This window comes from Diabrotica virgifera, chromosome 5 (assembly GCF_917563875.1).
Source record: "Diabrotica virgifera virgifera chromosome 5, PGI_DIABVI_V3a".
Classification (NCBI taxonomy): Eukaryota; Metazoa; Arthropoda; class Insecta; order Coleoptera; family Chrysomelidae; genus Diabrotica; species Diabrotica virgifera.
Window position 1 is genome coordinate 11,203,692 of NC_065447.1, and position 20,864 is coordinate 11,224,555.

At 32.6% G+C, this 20,864-nt stretch overlaps 1 protein-coding gene across 1 annotated transcript; it reads right to left on the reverse strand.

The window, feature by feature from the left end:
- Nucleotides 1–19,391: 19,391 nt before the first annotated feature.
- On the reverse strand, nucleotides 19,392–20,585 carry LOC126884883 (uncharacterized). Its single transcript, XM_050651190.1, has one exon. The coding sequence runs from the start codon at nucleotides 20,583–20,585 to the stop codon at nucleotides 19,392–19,394; it is 1,194 nt and encodes a 397-aa protein (XP_050507147.1).
- Nucleotides 20,586–20,864: the final 279 nt, after the last annotated feature.

Here is a 20,864-nt window from a genome sequence, read left to right on the forward strand (position 1 = left end):
TTTTACCAGGAAACATATTTAAATTTTACCTGAAACCGGGCCTTTTATACTATTATCGGTTAACCCAGGATGTTTATAGTCGGTACTAATTGAAGTCAACCATTTACTGCTAAACAAACTTTAACATATTATTGTGTTTCAATTTATCAATCAAAGATAGAATAAAAATTTTAATTTTTTTTATATAACGCGGGCACATAAATTTGATCCACCCTGTACATTGATTTGTAACTATTTATTATAAGTAGTTTTTAAGAAGTGATTTATCGTTAGTAAGTTTTTTCCCTGAAAAATAAAACATTAGGAAAGAAAGTGATATGAATAGACCATAATTGTTCAGGGTATTTGGAGATTATAACGGTGTTTTGTTATGCATGCCACAGTAATTAGTTCTTAGGAAATTGAGGTAAAGAAAGTTTGGAATTTTAAATATGTTTGTTTAATGATAGGAATATTTAGATAATTATAATTTCCGAAAAGTCATAAGTTGAGTAGGAATATTTTTGAAAGAATGACTGTTTTGTTTTCGAATGTAAAGAGAGGAAGGTGGGGAGATAAATGTTTCTGATTGGCTAGGCACTTTGGAATAGGGAAAGTTTTGTTTGAATGTGAGATAGTTTTGGAAAAAGGAACTCATTATGTTATTGGCATCGCTGAAGAGCAGTCAACGTTTTCGTGGATAGTTAGATAGCAAGTACCAGTGGGTGTTTTGATAGTGGAGAATAGAGCTGAAAAGGGGAACTAGAGACAGATCAAATTGAGACGAAATACCTCTTTGATTCTGTATTATTGTGAGAAGGAGAGGAGAGAATTTTTGCAGTTTGTGTTTTGTTGGAGAATTGGTGCTGGTATGCTGATAGATTTGAAGCTGGAGAACGGAGAGGCCTTTGATGGGTAGCCTAACATAGTCAACGAGGGAGAACTGTTTTGGGTCAAGAGAAGACATCAGAGTGAGTGAAGCAAAAGGTCAGTCAATTTATGTGAAAGATATTTTTATGTTCGGAAACTAAAATTTTTGAGTAAAAGCATATGAATTAAGATTCCAATTATTTCAAAAAGTAAATAGGAAGTATAGGTAATTTGCGAATACCTAAATTTGTTTATTTAGCTTGTTTTATCAAAGTCATCGGAAACAAACCGATAAATTGTTTTTTTAACTAGAATAAATTTAAGTGGTAAAAATTTCATTCGGACAGCTGTGTCCACAGGTTTTAAATTTGATCGATTTTTAGAGTATTGATTTTGATAATAAAGTTCTGTATGCTTATTTGATATTTTTATTTAATTCCTTTTCCTAATATTTTTTCCCGATTAGAACCAACTAAGAGATACTTAGTAGAATGATACTTGGTAGAAGAATGTCCTGGATGAGAAATTTGAGAGAGTGGTTTGGCTGTACCACTAACGAATTGTTCAAAACAGCAGTAAATAAAATTAGAATCGCCCTAATGATATCCAATCTCCGATAGGAGAGGCACTCAAAGAAGAAGAAGAAGAGATACTGAAACCACGAGAGCCGATAAGTATAACATAAGATAATTTAGATATTTTTTTGTATTATAAAAAGGCACCCTGAGATTTTTTATTAATTTTTTTTGTATGATTTGCGACAATTGGATAAGTGATTAAATAATTGATTGGAGTAATCAAATAAAGATTAAGTGATATTAAAGAAATAAAAAGTAGATCATAACAATATATACCTATATACAGTGCGTCCATAAAGTAACGCATAAATTCGTTATTTCGTAAACCGGTTACTTTAAGGAAAATTCCCGAAATAGGTCGATTTTTATTTTTAAATTACGTTTTTTTACCATATATATCATACTAGTGACGTCATCCAACTGGGCGTGATGACGTAATCGATAATTTTTTTAAATGAGAATAGGGGTCATATGATAGCTCATTTGAAAGGGTATTCAATTCTCTATCCAATAATATAAACATTAACATAATTATTTATACAGTGTGTTCAAAAAACATTTTTTTTAATTAAAATAAGTGAGACAAAAAGAAGAATATAATGTAATTATTTAATTCAAAATACATTTTACTACTGTTAGTAAACAGAAAAAAATTTCATTTGACAAATAAACATTGATTTTCGCTTAAACGAAATGTTTAAACTGCCAAGCGACAGGTGGGTGGCAGCTTTAACATTAAATTTAAGCAAAAAACAATATTTATTTCTCAAATAAACATTTTTTTCCTGTTTTCTGACAACAGTAAAATGTATTTTGAATTAAATAAATTACGTACATTCTTCTTTTTGTCTCAATTATTTTAATGAAAAAAATGTTTTTTTGAACACCTTGTATAAATAATTAGGTTATTGTTTATATTAGCGAATAGAGAATTGTATACACTTTCAAATGAGCTATCACGTGACCCCTATTCTCATTTAAAAAAATCATCGATTACGTCATCGCGCCCAGATGGATGACGTCACTAGTATGATATATATGCCAAAAAATATGAACCTAAAAATAAAAATCGACCCGTTTCAGGACTTTTCATTAATGTCGCTGGTTTACGAAATAATGAATTTATGCGTTACTTTATGGACGCACTGTATAGAATAGACTATCTAATTCTAATCTTAAATGTAGGATACTCTATAGGTATATATAGGTATACATACACTCTGTAGGAATCTCTAATTAAATGTAGAATAGAGAAAGCAAGATCTACATTTCAAAAAATAGCTAAGCGATTCAAATGTCACGATTTATCAATACCCATAAAAATCAGGTCACTACGCAGTTATATCTTTCCTATACTGTTGTACGGAGTTGAGCCGTGGACCCTCACAGACGCCACCTGCAAGAAAATTGAGGCTTTCGAAATGTGGCTTTATCGTCGAATCCTGAAGGTATCTTATACTGACCACGTTAGTAATCAGGGTGTCTTGCTGAAAATGCAAAAAGAAAAAGAGCTGTTAACCACAATAAAACCAGCCAAAATCGAATACCTTGGCCACATCGTATCTATACAATTGGTATAGATATTATGAGCCGAAAGAATGTGGATTTTAAATGAGACCTATTATTTCATTTTGAAAAAGTTATTAAAAATTTAAAATAGCAAAATAGTAATTGAAGCGTGTCGCCACATCTATATGGGTGGCAATTGCCGTTGAACAAAAGATTTTTATCTCTGCAATAGTCTAAGACACTAATTTGACATACAATGACCATTAATCCGTTAAAAACAATTAACCTCGTGCATGAAACAGTTGTGAAACCGCGTGTGAAACGGCATATGTGTTCGCGCGACGTGGGTCAAAACAGCGGACAAACAGGACTTCGAGTAAGATTTTTACGAATTTATATTGTCTGTATTATCCCAACTCCTTTATAAATTTCCTCTTGAGCCTGCAACCTAAAAAACATACAGTCCCCACAACTGAAATTATATGAATAGTTTCATATCGATGGTGAAACTTCTCAACCTCTATGTCAATTTTTGGATATTTTTTTTGTTACCTTAAATTAAATAGTCCTGTCGCCAGGGGGGGTACAACGGCCTCCTGTATTCAGATGGACTTACCCAAGTTTTTTTTATGTATTTTGACCTGTAGAACACGAATTTTTTGGGTAACAGTTAATCAGGATGTCGATAAGATTGTTATAAACCAAGAAGTTGAGGAATCACATAACAGCGATTTCTTGCAAAAGAAAACATTTTTTTGTATTTTTTGGGCCATTCTAACCAAAAAATGTTCCTACAAATTTTTTCGTAGGATGCATAGTTTTCGAGATAAACGCGGTTGAACTTTCAAAAAATCGAAAAATTGCAATTTTTGAACCCGAATAACTTTTGATTAAAAAATAAAATAGCAATTCTGCTTACCGCATTTGAAAGTTCAAGTCAAATTATATCGGTTTTAATTATTTGTATTGCTAAAAATTTATTATTTTATTGTTAAAACAAAGCTATAAACACCTAGTGCTTGAGTGATGTTTTCAATGATTTCTCATTTAAAATCGAATGAGTAGGTAGAAGAGGTAAAAGTGCAAGCGGGGCTATTTCTACGTAGCATGCATTAAAACGCATGTATTAGGCACGGGAAACACTATGTGTTTATAGCTTTTTTTACCAATCAAAAAATAAATTTTTAGCAATGCAAATATTCAAAACAGATAAAATTTGACTTAAACTTTTAAAGGCGTTAAGCAGAATTGCTATTTTATTTTTTATTCAAAGGTTATTCGGGTTCAAAAATTGCCATTTTTCGATTTTTTGAAAGTTCAACCGCGTTTATCTCGAAAACTATGCATCCTACGAAAAAACTTGAAGGAACATTTTTTGGTTAGAATGACTCAAAAAATACAAAATATTATTTTGTTTTTCGAGAAATCGCTGGTATGTATTTCCTCAACTTCTTTGTTTATAACAATCTTATCGACATCCGGATCAACTGTTACTCAAAAAATTCGTGTTCTACGAGCCAAAATACATAAAAAAAACTTGGGTAAGTCCATCTGAATTAAGAAGGCCGTTGTACCCCCCCTGGCGACAGGACTAAAAGAGAAATATGTATTTTTACTGTTTACAAGCGCCTATGTGGTTGTTTCATATATAGCCATCTATAAGCTAATTAATTAAATAATGACATAGAAGCTTGTAAACAGTACAAATACATATTTTTCTTTAATTTTAGGGTAATAAAAAATAATATCCAAAAATTGATATAGGAGATTGAGAAGTTCCACCATAATATAGTGTTGATTGCTCTAATAATCGGCAAAATAACGTAAAAGACGGAAAAAATAATACGTACTGAAATAAATAGAGATGAAACTAGTAGAGGTGGGTAGTTATCAGCAGAAACCTATAAATTTACATTATATGAATAGTTGGAAACCTTTAGACGTATCGGAGGAATTTGACAACTATAACTATGACAGCGACAGGTAAATTAATAGGTTTCTATTGATAATTTCCCACCTCTACCACTTTCATTCCTTTTTGTTACACAACGTATTATGTTTTCCGCCTTTTGCGTTATTTGGAGGTTCTTAGTGCACACATCACTATATGTACATGCCCTTATTGTACACTCCATTTCAAATAATCATTTGTTAAATATTTTTGTCCCCTACAGAAACTCCATTTTGTCCTTTGTCAACTTTGACATTGTAATCGTTCATGATGAGTACTACTAGTACATTCTTTTACGGTTTTTGCTGTAAATTTTAAAGAACCGCTTGGATTGACATGAAATTTGGCATATATATATAGCTAACATGTCAAAGAAAAAAGTGATATGGTGCCGATATGTGCTTTTGCCCTGGGGGTGATTTTCACCCCATCTCGGGGGTGAAAAAATGTATGTCCAAGGTAAGTCCCGAAATGGATAAACTGACTAATTCTAAGCAACTTTTGTTCTATAGAGTTTTTTCACCAAATCAATACTTTTCGAGTTACATGAAAGTGAATATGTTCATTTTTCAACAAAATAACCACGTTTTTAGACGGTTTTTCGCAAATAACTCAAAACTTAAGCCTTTTTTCTAAAAAAATATTCTTACCAAAACTATAGCCTATAAAAAAATGGTGTATATATTAGGTCTCTATGCCTAGCAAAAGCAAAGTTATAGCTAATAAAAAAAAGGTTCATATTCGAAAAATTACAAATAGAATAATTCAATGTGAAATATTTAAATAATGAAGCATTCTTGAGGAAAACACATTACAACTTTTTTAAAGTGTTTTAAATTCTAGCATCAAATGTAAGCAAGTTACGCTCAAAATAAAGTTGGTCCCTTTTGTTTTGGCAAAAAAAATCAGGAAAATCACCTCCAATTAGCAACTTAAATGAAAATTAATCGTTACCGCTTCACAAGTTACTTTCCTTATGTTGTGTTTATATGATCTGTAAGTTTCATCGATTCAAAGTCCTTATTTTTGAAAAAAAAAAATGGTTTTAAAGTAAAATTTTTAAAAATTTTAATTTTGAAAAAAAAATCCTTTTTTTTTCAAAGTAACTTAAAAATTGTTAGAGATACCAAAAATCTTAAACAATAAAAAAAGTCGGCTTTACTTTTCTATATATTTTGTATTTTTTTGTTTTTCTATAGGACAAAAATTGGTTAAGATTCGGTGTTTCTAAATTTGCATACACTGGTGATAAGTGACTAGTTTAATCCCTTTTAACTAGAGCTCTTTCAAAAATAAGGACTTTGAGCCGATGAAACTTACAGATCATATGATCAATACATACGCGAGTAAAAAACTTGTGAAGTGGTAACAATTAAGTTCGTTTGAAATGCTAATTAGCATATTGCTAATTAGCTAATTGCTTACCAAAAAAAAAGGGAACAACTTTATTTTGAGTGTAACTTGTTTACTTTTGATGCTAAAATTTAAAAAAAAGATAAGCGTTCCTTAAACACTTTAAAAAAGTTAAAATGAGTTTTCCCCAAAAAAATGCTTCGTTTTTTGGTTATGGCACATTAAAATATTCGATTTGGAATTTGACGAATATGAACCTATTTTTCATTAGCTATAACCCTGCTTCTACTAGGTATATTGACCTAATATATACACTATGTTTTTCACTTTTTTACGTCCTATATTTTTGATAAGAACCATATATTTTTCGACCAAATACTTACTTTTCGTGTTATTTGCGAAAAACCGTCTGAAAACGTGGTTATTCTGTAGAAAAATTAACATATTCACTCGAAAATAACTCGAATGGTATTAACTTGGTGAAAAAATTTTATCGAACAAAAGTTGCTGAGAATTAGTTATTCTATCCATTTCCGGACTTATTTCGAACATATATTTTTCACCCCCCAAAAGGGGGTGAATCTTACCCGTAGGGCAAAAGCACACAGGCACAATATCCCTTTTTTCTTTGACTTGTTAGCTATGTGTATGCCAAATTTTAATGGAAAGATATTTATACAAATTAGTCACTAAAATCATCAACTCAATATTCCCTTCGTAGTGTCGCCCTACGAAATTTCGAATTTCAATGAATGTAACTTTTGCCACTTCTGTCGCAATATAACTAGTTTCTGAACAAACTTATCATGTGACTACGACGAAATGCTGCCTCCTCGCAACTTAACTGCGTCGGAACCGGAAGTTTCGGCTTCGGCTTTTCAGCCGCCCTCAGAAAGATTCTTGTTTCATTATCAAAGAGAGAACTTGAAATAATAGAAGTTGGTTTCTATTCAACTACTACAACCTCATTGGCGGAGGTTGTAACTAAAATATCGAGTACAATGGCAAAATTTAACAGGGGGTAATTTATTAATGAATGGTGTATATGAAGAAATAGGTCTTGGTTGATTAGTTTAACTTCTAGTACACGAATATTGATTAAATAAGTGAAAAATTGCTGAGTTAGAATATGCACTCAAAAACAGATGCAACACAAGCCCAGGATTAGACAATATTAATGCCTGGTTGCACCAACAGATCTTAAGCTCCAGCTTAGCTAAGCTCTACTTATAGATAGGGCCTCTTTGAGTATCACTTACGTTGCACCATAATTTTAGATTCTTACCTTATCATCAATTATATCTATTATTACAATATGGTATTCTTATTGTAATATATTATAATTATATTATATTAATTCTTATGATATTCTCGACTTAAGCTTAAGATCTGTTGGTGCAACCGGGCATTAATATCCTATGATTCAATTTCTTTCTAAAATTGCTAAACTCTTTTTATTAGATATATTTAACGACATACTTATCAATAATTCAGTTATTTATGAATTTAAAGAAGTAATCGTTATTCCTATTCTCAAACCAGGTAAAAATTCCAACTTAGCAGATTCGTACAGACCCATTTCCCTTATGTCTTGTTTACTAAAAACATTAGAACGAATGATCAAACATAGACTAGAATGGTGTTTAGATAGGAATAACTTACATCCAGAATTTCAATTTGGATACAAAAGAGGATGTGGTTCTATAGACGCTATTGCTACATTAGTAACAGACATTCAGGATACATTTACCAATTATACATATCTACCTACAGTATGTTTAGATATAGAAGGTGCATATAATAGTGTTTGTCTTGACATTCTAATGGAAAGAATGATTAGAAATTTTTACATACCAGCTGCATTAGCGAAAACCATACTCAACTTTTACACTTGCAGAAAAATTTATCTGAGATCTAATAATAATAGACTGATAGGTCCTCGATATAATAACCTAGGACTTCCACAGGGGTCAGTTTTAAGCCCTCTATTATTTAATCTGTATACAGCTGACTTGCAAAATATTTCAATGGTAAATAACAGCTTTAATATAATACAATATGCTGATGATTTTCTGATATACTCATCTTCCAAATCATACGAAAAGTGCATACAAATTTTAGGAAATATGGATGACTTCTCTAATAGCTGGTTCAAAGAAAATGTATTTGAAATAGCACCGAGCAAATCCAGTATATGTATTTTCACGAGACATAATCTCCCAAAAATAGACAAAATAACAGTAAGCAGTCGTGAGTATAATTTCTGTGCCTCAATTAAATATTTAGGGATGATTCTTGACCGTAAATTAACTTGGAAGCTACACATCGAATTCATGTTAAATAGATGCAACAAGGGATTAAATTTCCTTAAAGCAATTTCTAAAACTTGGTGGGGAGCCGATGTAGAAACGGCATTGCTTTTTTATCGATCGTACATAAGATCAATCATCGATTATGGATGTGTTTTGTATGGTTCAGCCGCTAAGTATATTTTGGGAAAAATAGATGTGTTTCAAAATACAATATTACGTATTTGCCTGGGTACTATGAAGTCAACTCCAACCAACTCGTTATATGTTGAATCTCTTGAATTTCCATTGAGATATAGAAGACAATATCTTAGTCAAAAATTTCTGATTAATATTTGTCATAGAAACCCTTCTCTCTACTCCATAAATAAATATTGGATCCACAGGAACTCTCCTCCACTTTGTGAGGCTTTTAGAAATCTCTTATATTGCGATTACACCAACTCACATACATATAACAGCTCGAACTTTGAAGATTTTGATGCTTTTTTGCAAACTATTACGGTAATTAAACCAAGGTACCATGTAAATACTTCAATCAGCTTCAATATTTTAAGAAATTTATTAGAAAACTGGCCAGAATCAACAGTTATTTACACAGATGCATCAAAGTCTTCTTTTGGCACTGGATGTGCTTTTTATATCCCCTGAAAAAGTATAGAAAACATGTTTACACTGGATCATAATTTTTCAATTTTTACTGCTGAAGCCATAGCAATTTATAAAGCATTAAAGTATTTTAAGAGTTCCAATGACAGCTCCGCAACAATTGCGTATGATTCTTTGTCGGTTCTTTTAGCCATTGAGACTATGTTTTTACCCAGTAAAACACAAATATTTACATCCTTCTAATTAAAAAAATATTTTTGAATTACACCATGAGCAAAGAACAGTTAGATTTTTGTGGATTAAAGCTCACATAGGGCTCGAGTATAATGAGCATGTAGATATATTAGCTAAGAAAGCCATTGCTTCTGTTGTGAAAACAGATTATAAGCTCTGCATTCCAGACGTATTTATAAAAATCAAGAATGATCTAAACAAGCAGTGGAAACAAGAATATTATGAATATAGTCAACACTCCAACTCACAATATGCACTGATACAACCCACAGTCCCGAGTGAATTTTGGTTTAAAAATTACTCTGTCCCACGTAGATACATTACATCTATTATCAGAATGAGATCTGGACACGCGTGTTATCCAGCCGATCTAGCAAAACTTAGAATTTTAAGTTCCAATTTATGTGAAGATTGTCAAAAAGAAGCAGATTTAAACCATATTTTCTTTGAATATACAAAATATATACAACAAACTGATGACTTAATAAAAAATTTAATCAAACATAAAATCCTTCCTCCCTATAACATTTGCTACCTTTTGTCATTAAATAATAAAACCGTATATGACCATTTAACAGAATTTATTTCAAAAAGTAACCTTAACTTGTGAGCACAGTTAAGCTAGTAACCTTTGTTTTACCCCATTTGTTTAAAACCTTCTTTCCGTGACCCAGTCTAGTTTGTGTATTAATTTAATGTCTTGTGGGTCCCTAGACGAGAAGCGAGTAACCATGTTATTCCTTACTGATAATCAAATAGGTATTGTGATAATTACTTTCTTTTCTTTGCTTTAGGAAGAACTTAAAAAAGTTGTGACTGGCTGAATGGCAAAAGCCTATGCCAAAAAAAGTGAAAAATAATAATTTCAACCACGAATAAAGTAATGTGTTAACCGAGGTATAGAGTACCAAGCGGATCCGCTAGGAGAACACTCCAATAATGCGTCACAAACTACTTATATGAAACGTGGTCATTTTTTACTCTAATACAGAGTATGACATGACAAAAAAGAAAATAATTGTTTCGTTTTGATTCAATTCGAGTCTCTTGCCATCCCCGGATACCTGATGTTTCGGAATCTATTCCTTGTCAAAGAGGCTTCGCAAGAAGACTGAATTGGGCCATAACGAAACGAAAAGATGGTGCAAATATTAAAATATTTGCACCGGAGTATGGTTATACTGTTCTCTAACGGGGAACGATGAAATGAATGAAAAATAATAATTTCGACCACGAATCAAGTAATCTGTTAACCGATGTACACAATACCAAGCGGCGCCGCTAGGAGAACACTCCAATAATGCGTCGCAGATTACTTATATGAAGCGTGGTTATTTTCTACTCTAATACAGAGTATGGTATGACATAGAAGAAAATAATCGTTTCGTTTTGATTCAACTCGAGTCTCTTGCCATCCTCTGACACCTGGTGCTTCGGAATCTATTCCTTGTCCTAATATTGATTAGTCCACAGGACATCGTCCTTTTTGGAAAATGAATACAAAAGTCTTAAAAATGGTCTTAATTGCTTCGTTTGAGCGAGTGGTGGTTCCTCATCATCTGGACCATCTCAGATGGTTGGGGGTTGCTTACCCCCTACGATAGGGGTTGATGAAGTAAACACTACTTACGGTATATTCATTTATTCACAATTCGAAGTAACTACGGTAAAGAGTTGGTGGCTAATGTATGTTCACCCTCTGGGGTCTCAAATATCAATGATGAGTCTTTACGAAATGAATTTAGAATGTAGAATGTGGAATTCCCTGTCTATGTTTTGTATATATAAAAGTGAAAGTGTTTGTATTATAAATGCCGAATCAGCTTGATTATAAATAAAGAATAATATGTGACACTGAAAAGCTGACGCTTGCAGTATCGATAACTGATACACTTGTGGAGTAATCTGGGTCAATCATGTGTATGAAAACAAAGCGTGTTTGTTTACCAAGGACATTTAAATATTAAAAGAAAGCGTCTTGCTCTTAATAGGATGCTTACTAACAGATGCTCTGAATCCCAATAAACACAGTACATCGTCCTTTTTGAAAGATGAATACAAAAGTCTTAAAAATGGTCTTAATTGCTTCGTTTGAGCGAGCCTACCACTTTCTGAAAAATTTTAGAATACAGGTTGGACGCGTTTCCGCGTCCTTCGTCATTAACATATTTACGTTGTCGGACTAACGAAACGCGGCTGTAAACTTGTCGGAGAAGAAGTCGACAATCTTTATTAATTAAATATAAGTTAAATTAAAAATTCTAGTAACAAAACTACCGCGCTAGAGTGACATCTTGCCGGTGTCGGACTCTACGATTTTGTTATTACAAAACTCTTAATTTTCATCTAACAATAAAATACTGAAAACGTTTGTTTTCTATACTTCCACAAAATTTATTATAACTATGTAACTACAGCTGTTTCGGCAGAGTGCGTTTCTCAAGTGATTTAGTTTACTATGTGTTTGTCTTTTTAAAGTCTTTAACTGAAGAGGTTGAGGAGTGGGGAGCTGTTTGTCTCGAGTTAATCATTCAGAATTATATCTGTATTTTATAATTTATTAATTTCCATAGATTCTAATAAAGATAGCTTAAGGCTTTTATTTTGAATATGCAGAATTTGGAACTCTTCATTAAGATAATGATTATGATCTAGAAGGTGAAGTGAATAATGTAGAAGTGTCTGTTTTTCTATTGTTGAAAGCCCTTTTGTGTTCCGCTATCCGTTTTTCAAAGATTCTGCCAGTTTGACCGATGTAAGTTTTCGGACAGTCACCATAAGTTAGTTTGTAGACACCATTCTGTTTATTTTATGTTAGAAGTGTATTTATATTTATTTTATTTAGTTCCGATAGTTCTTAAAGTTCTTGAAGGGCTTTGCTAGTATTTTCTTTCTTACTTCTCGGTAGACTTTGGTTTATTTTTCTTTCCGGTGCTTATATGCAGATCTGTAATTATGTACTTCTTTTCCTGATATTTTCACAGTGAAAATCTAGTCAACTATGTACAGTCTATTATTGTATTAAAAATTTTAACTAACAATGAAGAACAAAGGATAAACTTTATTAAAATTGTCTATTGCTGAGTCTAAAGTGTCCTTTATTAACTTAGCACTCATAAATTGAATAAAAGAGCAACACTTTACAGTAGAGTAAGCTTCAAACTTAATATCTCTTTTTACCTGTTTAGTTTGTTTTGTATACTTAAACCAAAATTTACAATTTCCTTAAAACTTTCTCTTCATATTTCTTAGTAAGATGAAAACACTAACTTTGCTTGAAAACATTGATTAATAATTCAAAAACTCACCTAACAATAAATAAACTTTAAGTCGGATGTAAAATTGACTTTTAGTTTTAACTCTGGATGTTATACATCGGCACTAATAAAATGCAATAAGTTGTAAGTCAATTATTTTTGGAATTTGGAATTTAAGGAAGATTTACTTTAAAACAAAACATATATAATGCGATTTGTGCGATCTGAAGGTATTAAATTTATTTTACGTAGAAAATTTTTCACAATAAGTTTGTTATCTAGCTAGAGGAACTTCGCTAGAGCAAAGCTCATTTCTTGTGCTCTCTTGTACTTTTCTGTGATGTGTAGAAGTACCTAAATTTTATATTAAAGTTACGAGGACCATATCCTCGCAGTTTGGTGTATGTTTGTTTGATGAAGTGTGTTTCTGATATTAAACATAATGTTGATTTTTAGGTTATTTAAAGTAAACAGTCTCTTCTGTACTGTGTCTTCAAACCAGAGTAAAACCATTGTTTTTTTGTGAATTTTGTGAACCCAGAGTAAAATTACTTTTTCTGTGAATTTTGAATCATATAATCCCTTTTGATACCAACGATAATACAGCTTTGGAAATTATCTAATGGATGGATACAAATAGCTTGTAATATTCCTTGAGATTCTGACACTATTAAAATATTCTCGCAATAATTAGAGTTAACACTAGTTAACACACCATTAAGTTAGTGCTTCTTGTATGTCAACAGCCTCGGCTGTAAAAATAAAACAACAATCAGGAACTCGATATTTTTCAACGTAATTGTTGTTTGAAACAAAAAATGCGACGCCAGTGCTTTTATCAGTTTTTGATCAAAATGTATAAATTATTGTAAATTTTCCCCTAATTTGCTTAGTATGGATTTAAATAGCCTTGTAATAGCATTTTTATTTGTTCCAAAGAAATATGTAAAAAATCTATGGAAATGCAAATGAGGGCATAAGAAAGGGTGAGTTGACAAACAATATAAGATATGCCGATGACACGGTGATCCCTGCTAGTAGCATAGATGAATTACAACAGGCAATGGAAAGCGTTAATTTAGCTAGTAAGGAATATGGTCTGAGCTTCAACTCCAAGAAGACAAAAAGATGCTGATAAGCAAAAAACAATAACCTGCTCGACGGTTACGGATAAACAACATACTAGTTGACCATGTAGAACCTTATGTATACCTTCGCACCAACGTAAATGCAAAATGGGAACAGGCCACACAAATTAAGGCCAGAACAAAACGAGCAAGAGCAGAGCAACAATATGAAAAAGCTCCTCATAAGCTGAAGCGTTTTACATGTCTGCTCTAACGGGGACAGGGATAAGACTAACTACAAAAATACTGGGGGTCAAAATGGGACTAGTAGAAGGAACAGACACATTAAACCTTCATGGGAGACGGCAGCTCAAGTTTTGTTGGTGCCAGGTCGTGGAATCGTTAGGGGGATGGGAGGGTTTAAAGATGACTAACTACCATATCCAAATAAACAAAGGATACTTACTCAGACTAGAGGACTTTTCTACTATTTAAAAAAGGACACCGTTTGAAATAAATCCTCTGGTTCACATATAAGGTACTTACTGGACATATGGGCTACTTATGGGTACCAATTGGGGGGCATCTACCTTAGATTCCTCGTTGGGTCAAATTGGGCAATCATTATCCTCAATCTTGGCTTCTTTACCAACTTCCTTCTCCTTTACATTTTTTCTTTAAACAAAATCCCATCGTCACACTTCAAAAACTACGTGGAGGGGAAGGGGTTCATTCCGACACAGGGGCTTCAATTTCACTGGAACCTGAAACAAGACATCGGTGTCCTTTTGACACGAGGCGTGGCGGGGCATTCCAAACAGGGGAGACTTCATTTCTGGGAATTTGGGACAGGAAAGACATCTCTTCGGTGAATCGGGACTTTAGTACAGGAACAGGACCAGAACATCATAAAACAGGATACAGAGACTTCTACACAATGCCGGCTTATAGGACTGCGTCATACAACTTATACGGAGTACCCGATTTCCACCATACAAATCCATTATCATGGGGTAAAATCCTCCACGAGTACTCCAGTACATTGCAAAACTTTCACACAACTTCACAAAATGACAATACTATACTCGTTACCGGCAAAGTAATAGTTTTTTTATGAGTCCCACATGACTGGCTTAACACACCAACCAAAGGGTACCATGGGACTGGTGGGACTGAATTGCGCTTCTCCTCGGACACCGGGTGAAACCACCGATTAAGAAAAGAACCGCGCAATTACCGAGCGATTTTCGCCTCTAGAGGTGCCTACCCGACGAATTCTTATTTACTTAGAACGGGCTCAACCATTTTTTCAAGGGGAGTTGGGGTACTTTCACAACATTGCATAATATTTGGAAACACTGTAACAGGGTTGGCTTAGAATATTTTAATGGTATACAAACTCACAAAATAAATTGGAAAATAGACATTCTTTTTGGGAATTAGGATGTAAAATTAATGAATGCTATTAACAAAAATTATAGCGGGAAATCCAACTGCTATAAAGCAAAGACTTGTCTTTTCCCCTAAAACTACGTCTAGTTAAATGCTACATATTTCCAATCTTACCATATGGTGTGGGGGTCTGGACGCTGGAGGACGGAGACGCCCAAAAAACTAGAAGCATTCGAAATGTGGGTTTACCGACGCATTTATTGTATATCCTGGACCGAACATAATATCATCAACATAGAGGTAATCCACAGAATCGAAAAAGAGAAAGAAATCGTAGTCTTAAAAAAATTAAGATATCTAGACCCCATATTGAAATACGATATACGATAAGCGAGGGCCAGGCAGGAGTAGACATTCGTGGCTCCAAAATCTGCGGAAGTGGTTCGGACTCACGTTAGTAGCTAACGTTCGCAACGGATGGAGTACTTGGAGAAGAAGAAGAATAGAATTTTTAAATGAATTATAAAAACAATTATAACTTACCATTGATCATGGATTTTTTTAGTACTCAAAAACCTTATAAATTTACATCAGCAGCTATTTCGACATCAAACTGAGAAATGAAAAGACATGGTGGAAGTTTGGATATTTATAAGTTTAAGTAGTAATCTAAGGGCATTCCAAAAGCGTGTTTTAGGCATAAGTATACACAGTTTTTGAACTAGACTACACATATGCAATTTAATAATAATAATAATAATAATAAATTGCCTTTATTTAGTCTGTAAAAATTTACAAACACGATATACATGAGGCGAAGTCTAGCTAGAGCTACTCCACTTAACCTCAAGTTTACAAAGTTAGTTTGAAATAATTAGAATGTAAAGTAATTTATAATTCGACATAAAAATAATAATATAATACTGAAATGATAAAAATAGTAATGTGGCTACTAGAAAAATAATATAAAGAAAATAATTTGTGATGTTATGTGATAAATGATAAGAATGATAAATAAAAACAAAAATAATGATAACAATAACGACAACAATATACTATATAATAATAATAACGTTACTGCGATTGTAGTAAAAATTTCTTATAATGCTGCTTCATGAATTCAAGAGATTTACCTCTTAAATTTATTGTTAAACTATTAAACACTAAAACAGCATTGTAAGTAAACGATCTCTGGAAAATAGCTAGTCTATATCTTGGCAGCATAAGACTATGAGGATATCTCAGATCCAGATTATGAGCCTCTCCACGAAATACTAATTTATTCCTTAAATAAATAGGATTTGACGACGAAATAATTCGATATATCAAAGAGGCGAGGTGATATTTGTATAAATTATCTATGGTTAACCATTGAAGTTCTTTTATTTTGGATGATACACGATCGTATTTTCTTATGCCAAAGACAAATCTGCAACAATTATTTTGAATTTTTTGCAACCTTAATTTCGTAACTTGATCTAAGCAAGGATAAAATACCAAGAGCCCATAATTAAGAATTGACATTACCATAGTTTCACAAAGTAATTTACGCAATTTAAAGTTTAAAATACCTTTACGGCAAAGCGACCCCTATTTCTACGCTCTATACTAAAATTCGCACTTTTAATTATATTGGCCAATTATATTAGTCCTGGTTACTGGATAATTGTCAAGGCCATAGTCCAAAAAAATAATAAGAAGAAAAAATAAGATTCAGGTTATATTATGAAAACGTCAACAATTGTATGTAGTAAATAAAATTAGTTATTAAAATGCAGTACTGCAAGCAAAATAAAATTAATTAAATTTACCTTTATATAATAATTGCATATCATATCAATATTGTGGAGCAATATATAATTTTTCTGCGTCAATGACAGAACGTATGAAATATACGTCAATTTGACAATTTCAATTGACAGTATGAATTATTTAAGATAGATGCAATATTTCTCCGCGACTCGCGCACGGTCGTTTCTCGTTTCCCCTTCCAAGTACTTGCACACCGCGAATACAGTTGACGCATAACTAAATAGCACTTTTTTACTAAAAGGGTGACATGCTCTTGAAATCGTAGCGTACAGTCATATATGACTCCTAAGTTCCTGCAACTATTAACATTTTTTAGAGGTTCATTTTTTATAATTAGTTTTAAGTTATCCTGAACAGTGGCTTTATAATTTTTTGAACAATATAACAAAGAGTTACACTTTTTTGCATTTAGTTTAAGATTATGTCTAGTGGAATAAGTACAAATAGATTCCAAATCCTGATTTATTTTTTGTGACGCTTGATTAACAGAGTTAGGTTCAAAAGAGAAATAAAGTTGTGTGTCGTCTGCAAAAGAGTGCAACTTCAAATTATTTAAAGATTTATACAGGTCGGAAATATATATTGAAAAAAGAAGAGGACCAAGAACCGAACCTTGTGGCACCCCTGAAGTGACACATGCAAATTCTGATGAATTATTATCGATTATGACCTTTTGATAACGATTTACCAAATAAAATTTGAAAAACTGTAAGGAGGTATCATCAAATCCAAAATATTTCAATTTAGCACACATAAGAGCGTGATCAATAGTGTCAAAGGCTTTAGAAAAATCAAGCAATATGACTGAGGTTGCTTTTCCTTCATCAAATGATCGAAGTATATTATCTGTTAAGTCAAGAAGCAGGGTCGTTGTACTAAACTCTTTTCTAAAGCCTGATTGTATACACGTAACTACATTATTTTTTAAAATATAATCGTATATCTGTTTATAAATAACCTTTTCTAAAATTTTTGACAGTCCCGGTAGAATGCTTATTGGGCGAAGATCATTAAGTGATTCAGGTTTATTTGATTTGGGTAGTGGTTTTACCAAAGCGTATTTCCAAATGTCCGGAAAATAACCTACCTCCAAACAACAATTTATAATGTGCGTAATATAAGGAGCAGTAATAGAAAGGGAGAGTTGTAGCATCTTTGCAGAAATATTATCACATCCAACAGCGTCCGATTTTAACCCTAATACTAGTGATTTAATTTCATCAATAGTGGCCATTTTAAACGAGAAAATAATATCTGGGTTGAAAATATTTGACTGATACCATTGGGTTGTCTCAGGACAACAATTTACAGGGCTAAAAACAGATGTAAAATAATTATTTATAGAGATAGGGTCTTTAAGCTCCTGAGGGATCTCTATAACTGGTTTATTTACAATTTTGAATAACCTCATCGCTTTCCAAAGATCTTTTTTATTCGAAGAAGCAGACCGATAATTTAAATAACCACTCTTCTCCAGACGGACTGCGTTAGTAACCGCGTTTCGAAGGTCTTTATAGTAACTATAGTCTAACACGTTTCTAGTTTTCTTATATTTGGCTAAAGCAGCATTACGAGTTTTCATCATATTCTGTATTGTGGGTGTTAGCCACGGAGCAGGTGGTTTTGTAATTCTTGATTCAACATAGGGAGCATGTTTGTCAAACAGCGAAACTAACATGTCATTGAAAATTCGAATTTTATTATCTATAAAATTTTCGTACAGTATATTATCCCATGACATTTTTTCCAGATCTGCGTTAAAACAAGATATTGAAAAGTTTTTGTAATTTCTATATATCTTTAAAAAGTTTGTTTTGTGATTAATATCTAAATCAAATTCACAGTACACTGCTCTATGGTCAGATAGTTCATGATCTAAAACGCCTGAATGTCTAATGAGTTCACTTTTATTTGTATAAATAACATCGAGCAATGTTTGAGAACTGTTAGTTATGCGCGTAGGTTCCGCTACTAATTGAACAAAATTATAAGACAGAAAACAATAATTTATTTGATTATCTACTAGCTGATCAACATTGATATCACCAGTTAAAATAATATTGTTAAATTGAGGTACTATGTGAGAAAGGGTATCATCACAATACTGTATAAAATTTAGCATCCTGCACGCCTCAGTTTTATATATAACACCGACTAACAACGTTGTTTTCTGTATTTTCACAGAAATCCACATTTGTTCGATACCTAATGGACAAGGAAGGTCAGCAAGTTCTGACTTTGAAATTATTGAATCACGTACAAAAACAGCGATTCCACCACCTCTTGAACCACGGTCTTTACGAATTATTTTAAAACCCGGAATATATACACTCTGATCTGAGATATCCGAAGTCAACCAAGTTTCGGACAGGCAAACAATATCAAAGTTGTGATCATTTACCAGATCAAGGAAAACGTTAAATTTTGGAAACAAAGAACGTGTATTAAAATGAGCTAATTTTAGCTTTTTGTTAGACATACTGAATTCTAGTTTTAAGTTGCTCAATTTTACCTAGTAAATAACCACAAACTGAACTGTTTGCAACATGAGCTGTATCTAAATTAAGTTTGTATCTTACGTTTAACGTTTTACAATTATTACAACACATAGTCTGACTGGTACAATCTTTCATTTCATGAGATTCAGAACATTTCGGGCATACTAAATTACTAAGACAATTTTTTTTCTGGTGACCGGCTTTACAACATTGAAAACATTTTACAATATTGACGTGTTCACTAACATAACATTTGAGCCAGCCTATATACAGAAAACCTCTTTCTATTACCGCTTTGTATAAAGCTGGTGAAACCTCCAACACGACGTTGAAACGTTCCTTAAACTTAACTTTTGTTACTATTTTTATATCATCTTCATTTACGTTGAGATCATTTAAAGTAATAAGGTCTTGCAAAAAACTTGTTGTTTCCAGAGAGGCTGCATTTACGCCACGAATCATTAATCTCGGATTTAATTTCTTTGGTTCAGTAACAGAATAAGTATTTCCTAATTGTTTGGTAAGGCACTCTTTTAATTTTTCTAAAGACATTGCGTTGCTACAGTTAATCAAAACTCCATTTCTTACCAACTTAGTACTATCGACAGTAGCTTTTGTAGAAGAAAGGTTAATTTTCGATTTAATATCGCTATCTACCTGTACGTTAGTAATATTTTGGTTCGTTGACCTTATAAGCAAAACAGAATCACATCCAGTTTTGTTTATTTTCAAGGCACCCGAGTAACTTTTTGCTGGCCTATCACTAATTGGCAAAAATAAACTGGTAGAATTAGAAGGTTGTACTGGAAAGTCGTCACTTACCGGCGTTTTTGATTTAAGCAGATTATTTGTATATTCCAATTCAGAAACGTACTTATTTAAAACTTCCCTTTCTCGTGACAGACATTCAATCTCCTTCTCCAATACAACTTTTTCACATGATAACTTATCACACATTGGAGCAGAACAATGTCCTTTATTAACAGAACAATTACGACAATAGAACGAGTTTTTATCGACAAACACAACTTTCGAAATTGCATCAAAACACTTGACGTGCACAACAACATCACAGGTATTACCCAAACATTTAATGTCACTTGTTGAAGTAAATTTAGCACAAAATTTACATTTGTCAGGAGGTTCACTGCTCGAACCGCCTGCCATCGTGGTCGACGATCGAATCTATTTAACGATGTAAAACTCAAGGATTAATATTGCTGAGTACCGGTCTAACTAAAAGTTTTAAATTCAAGAAAAATAAAACACTACACGTTTTTGCATATTATTTTTTGCACACACTGTATTCTGTGTAACGTATTTGCAATGTTTAAATTACAAGGCTTTAACAAGTAACCGGATTCACTTTTTGTTTGCTATAATGTTCAGGTACATTGCATCAATCTGCTATCTTCACGTACTCTGGACGTTCGGCTTACGTGCGGC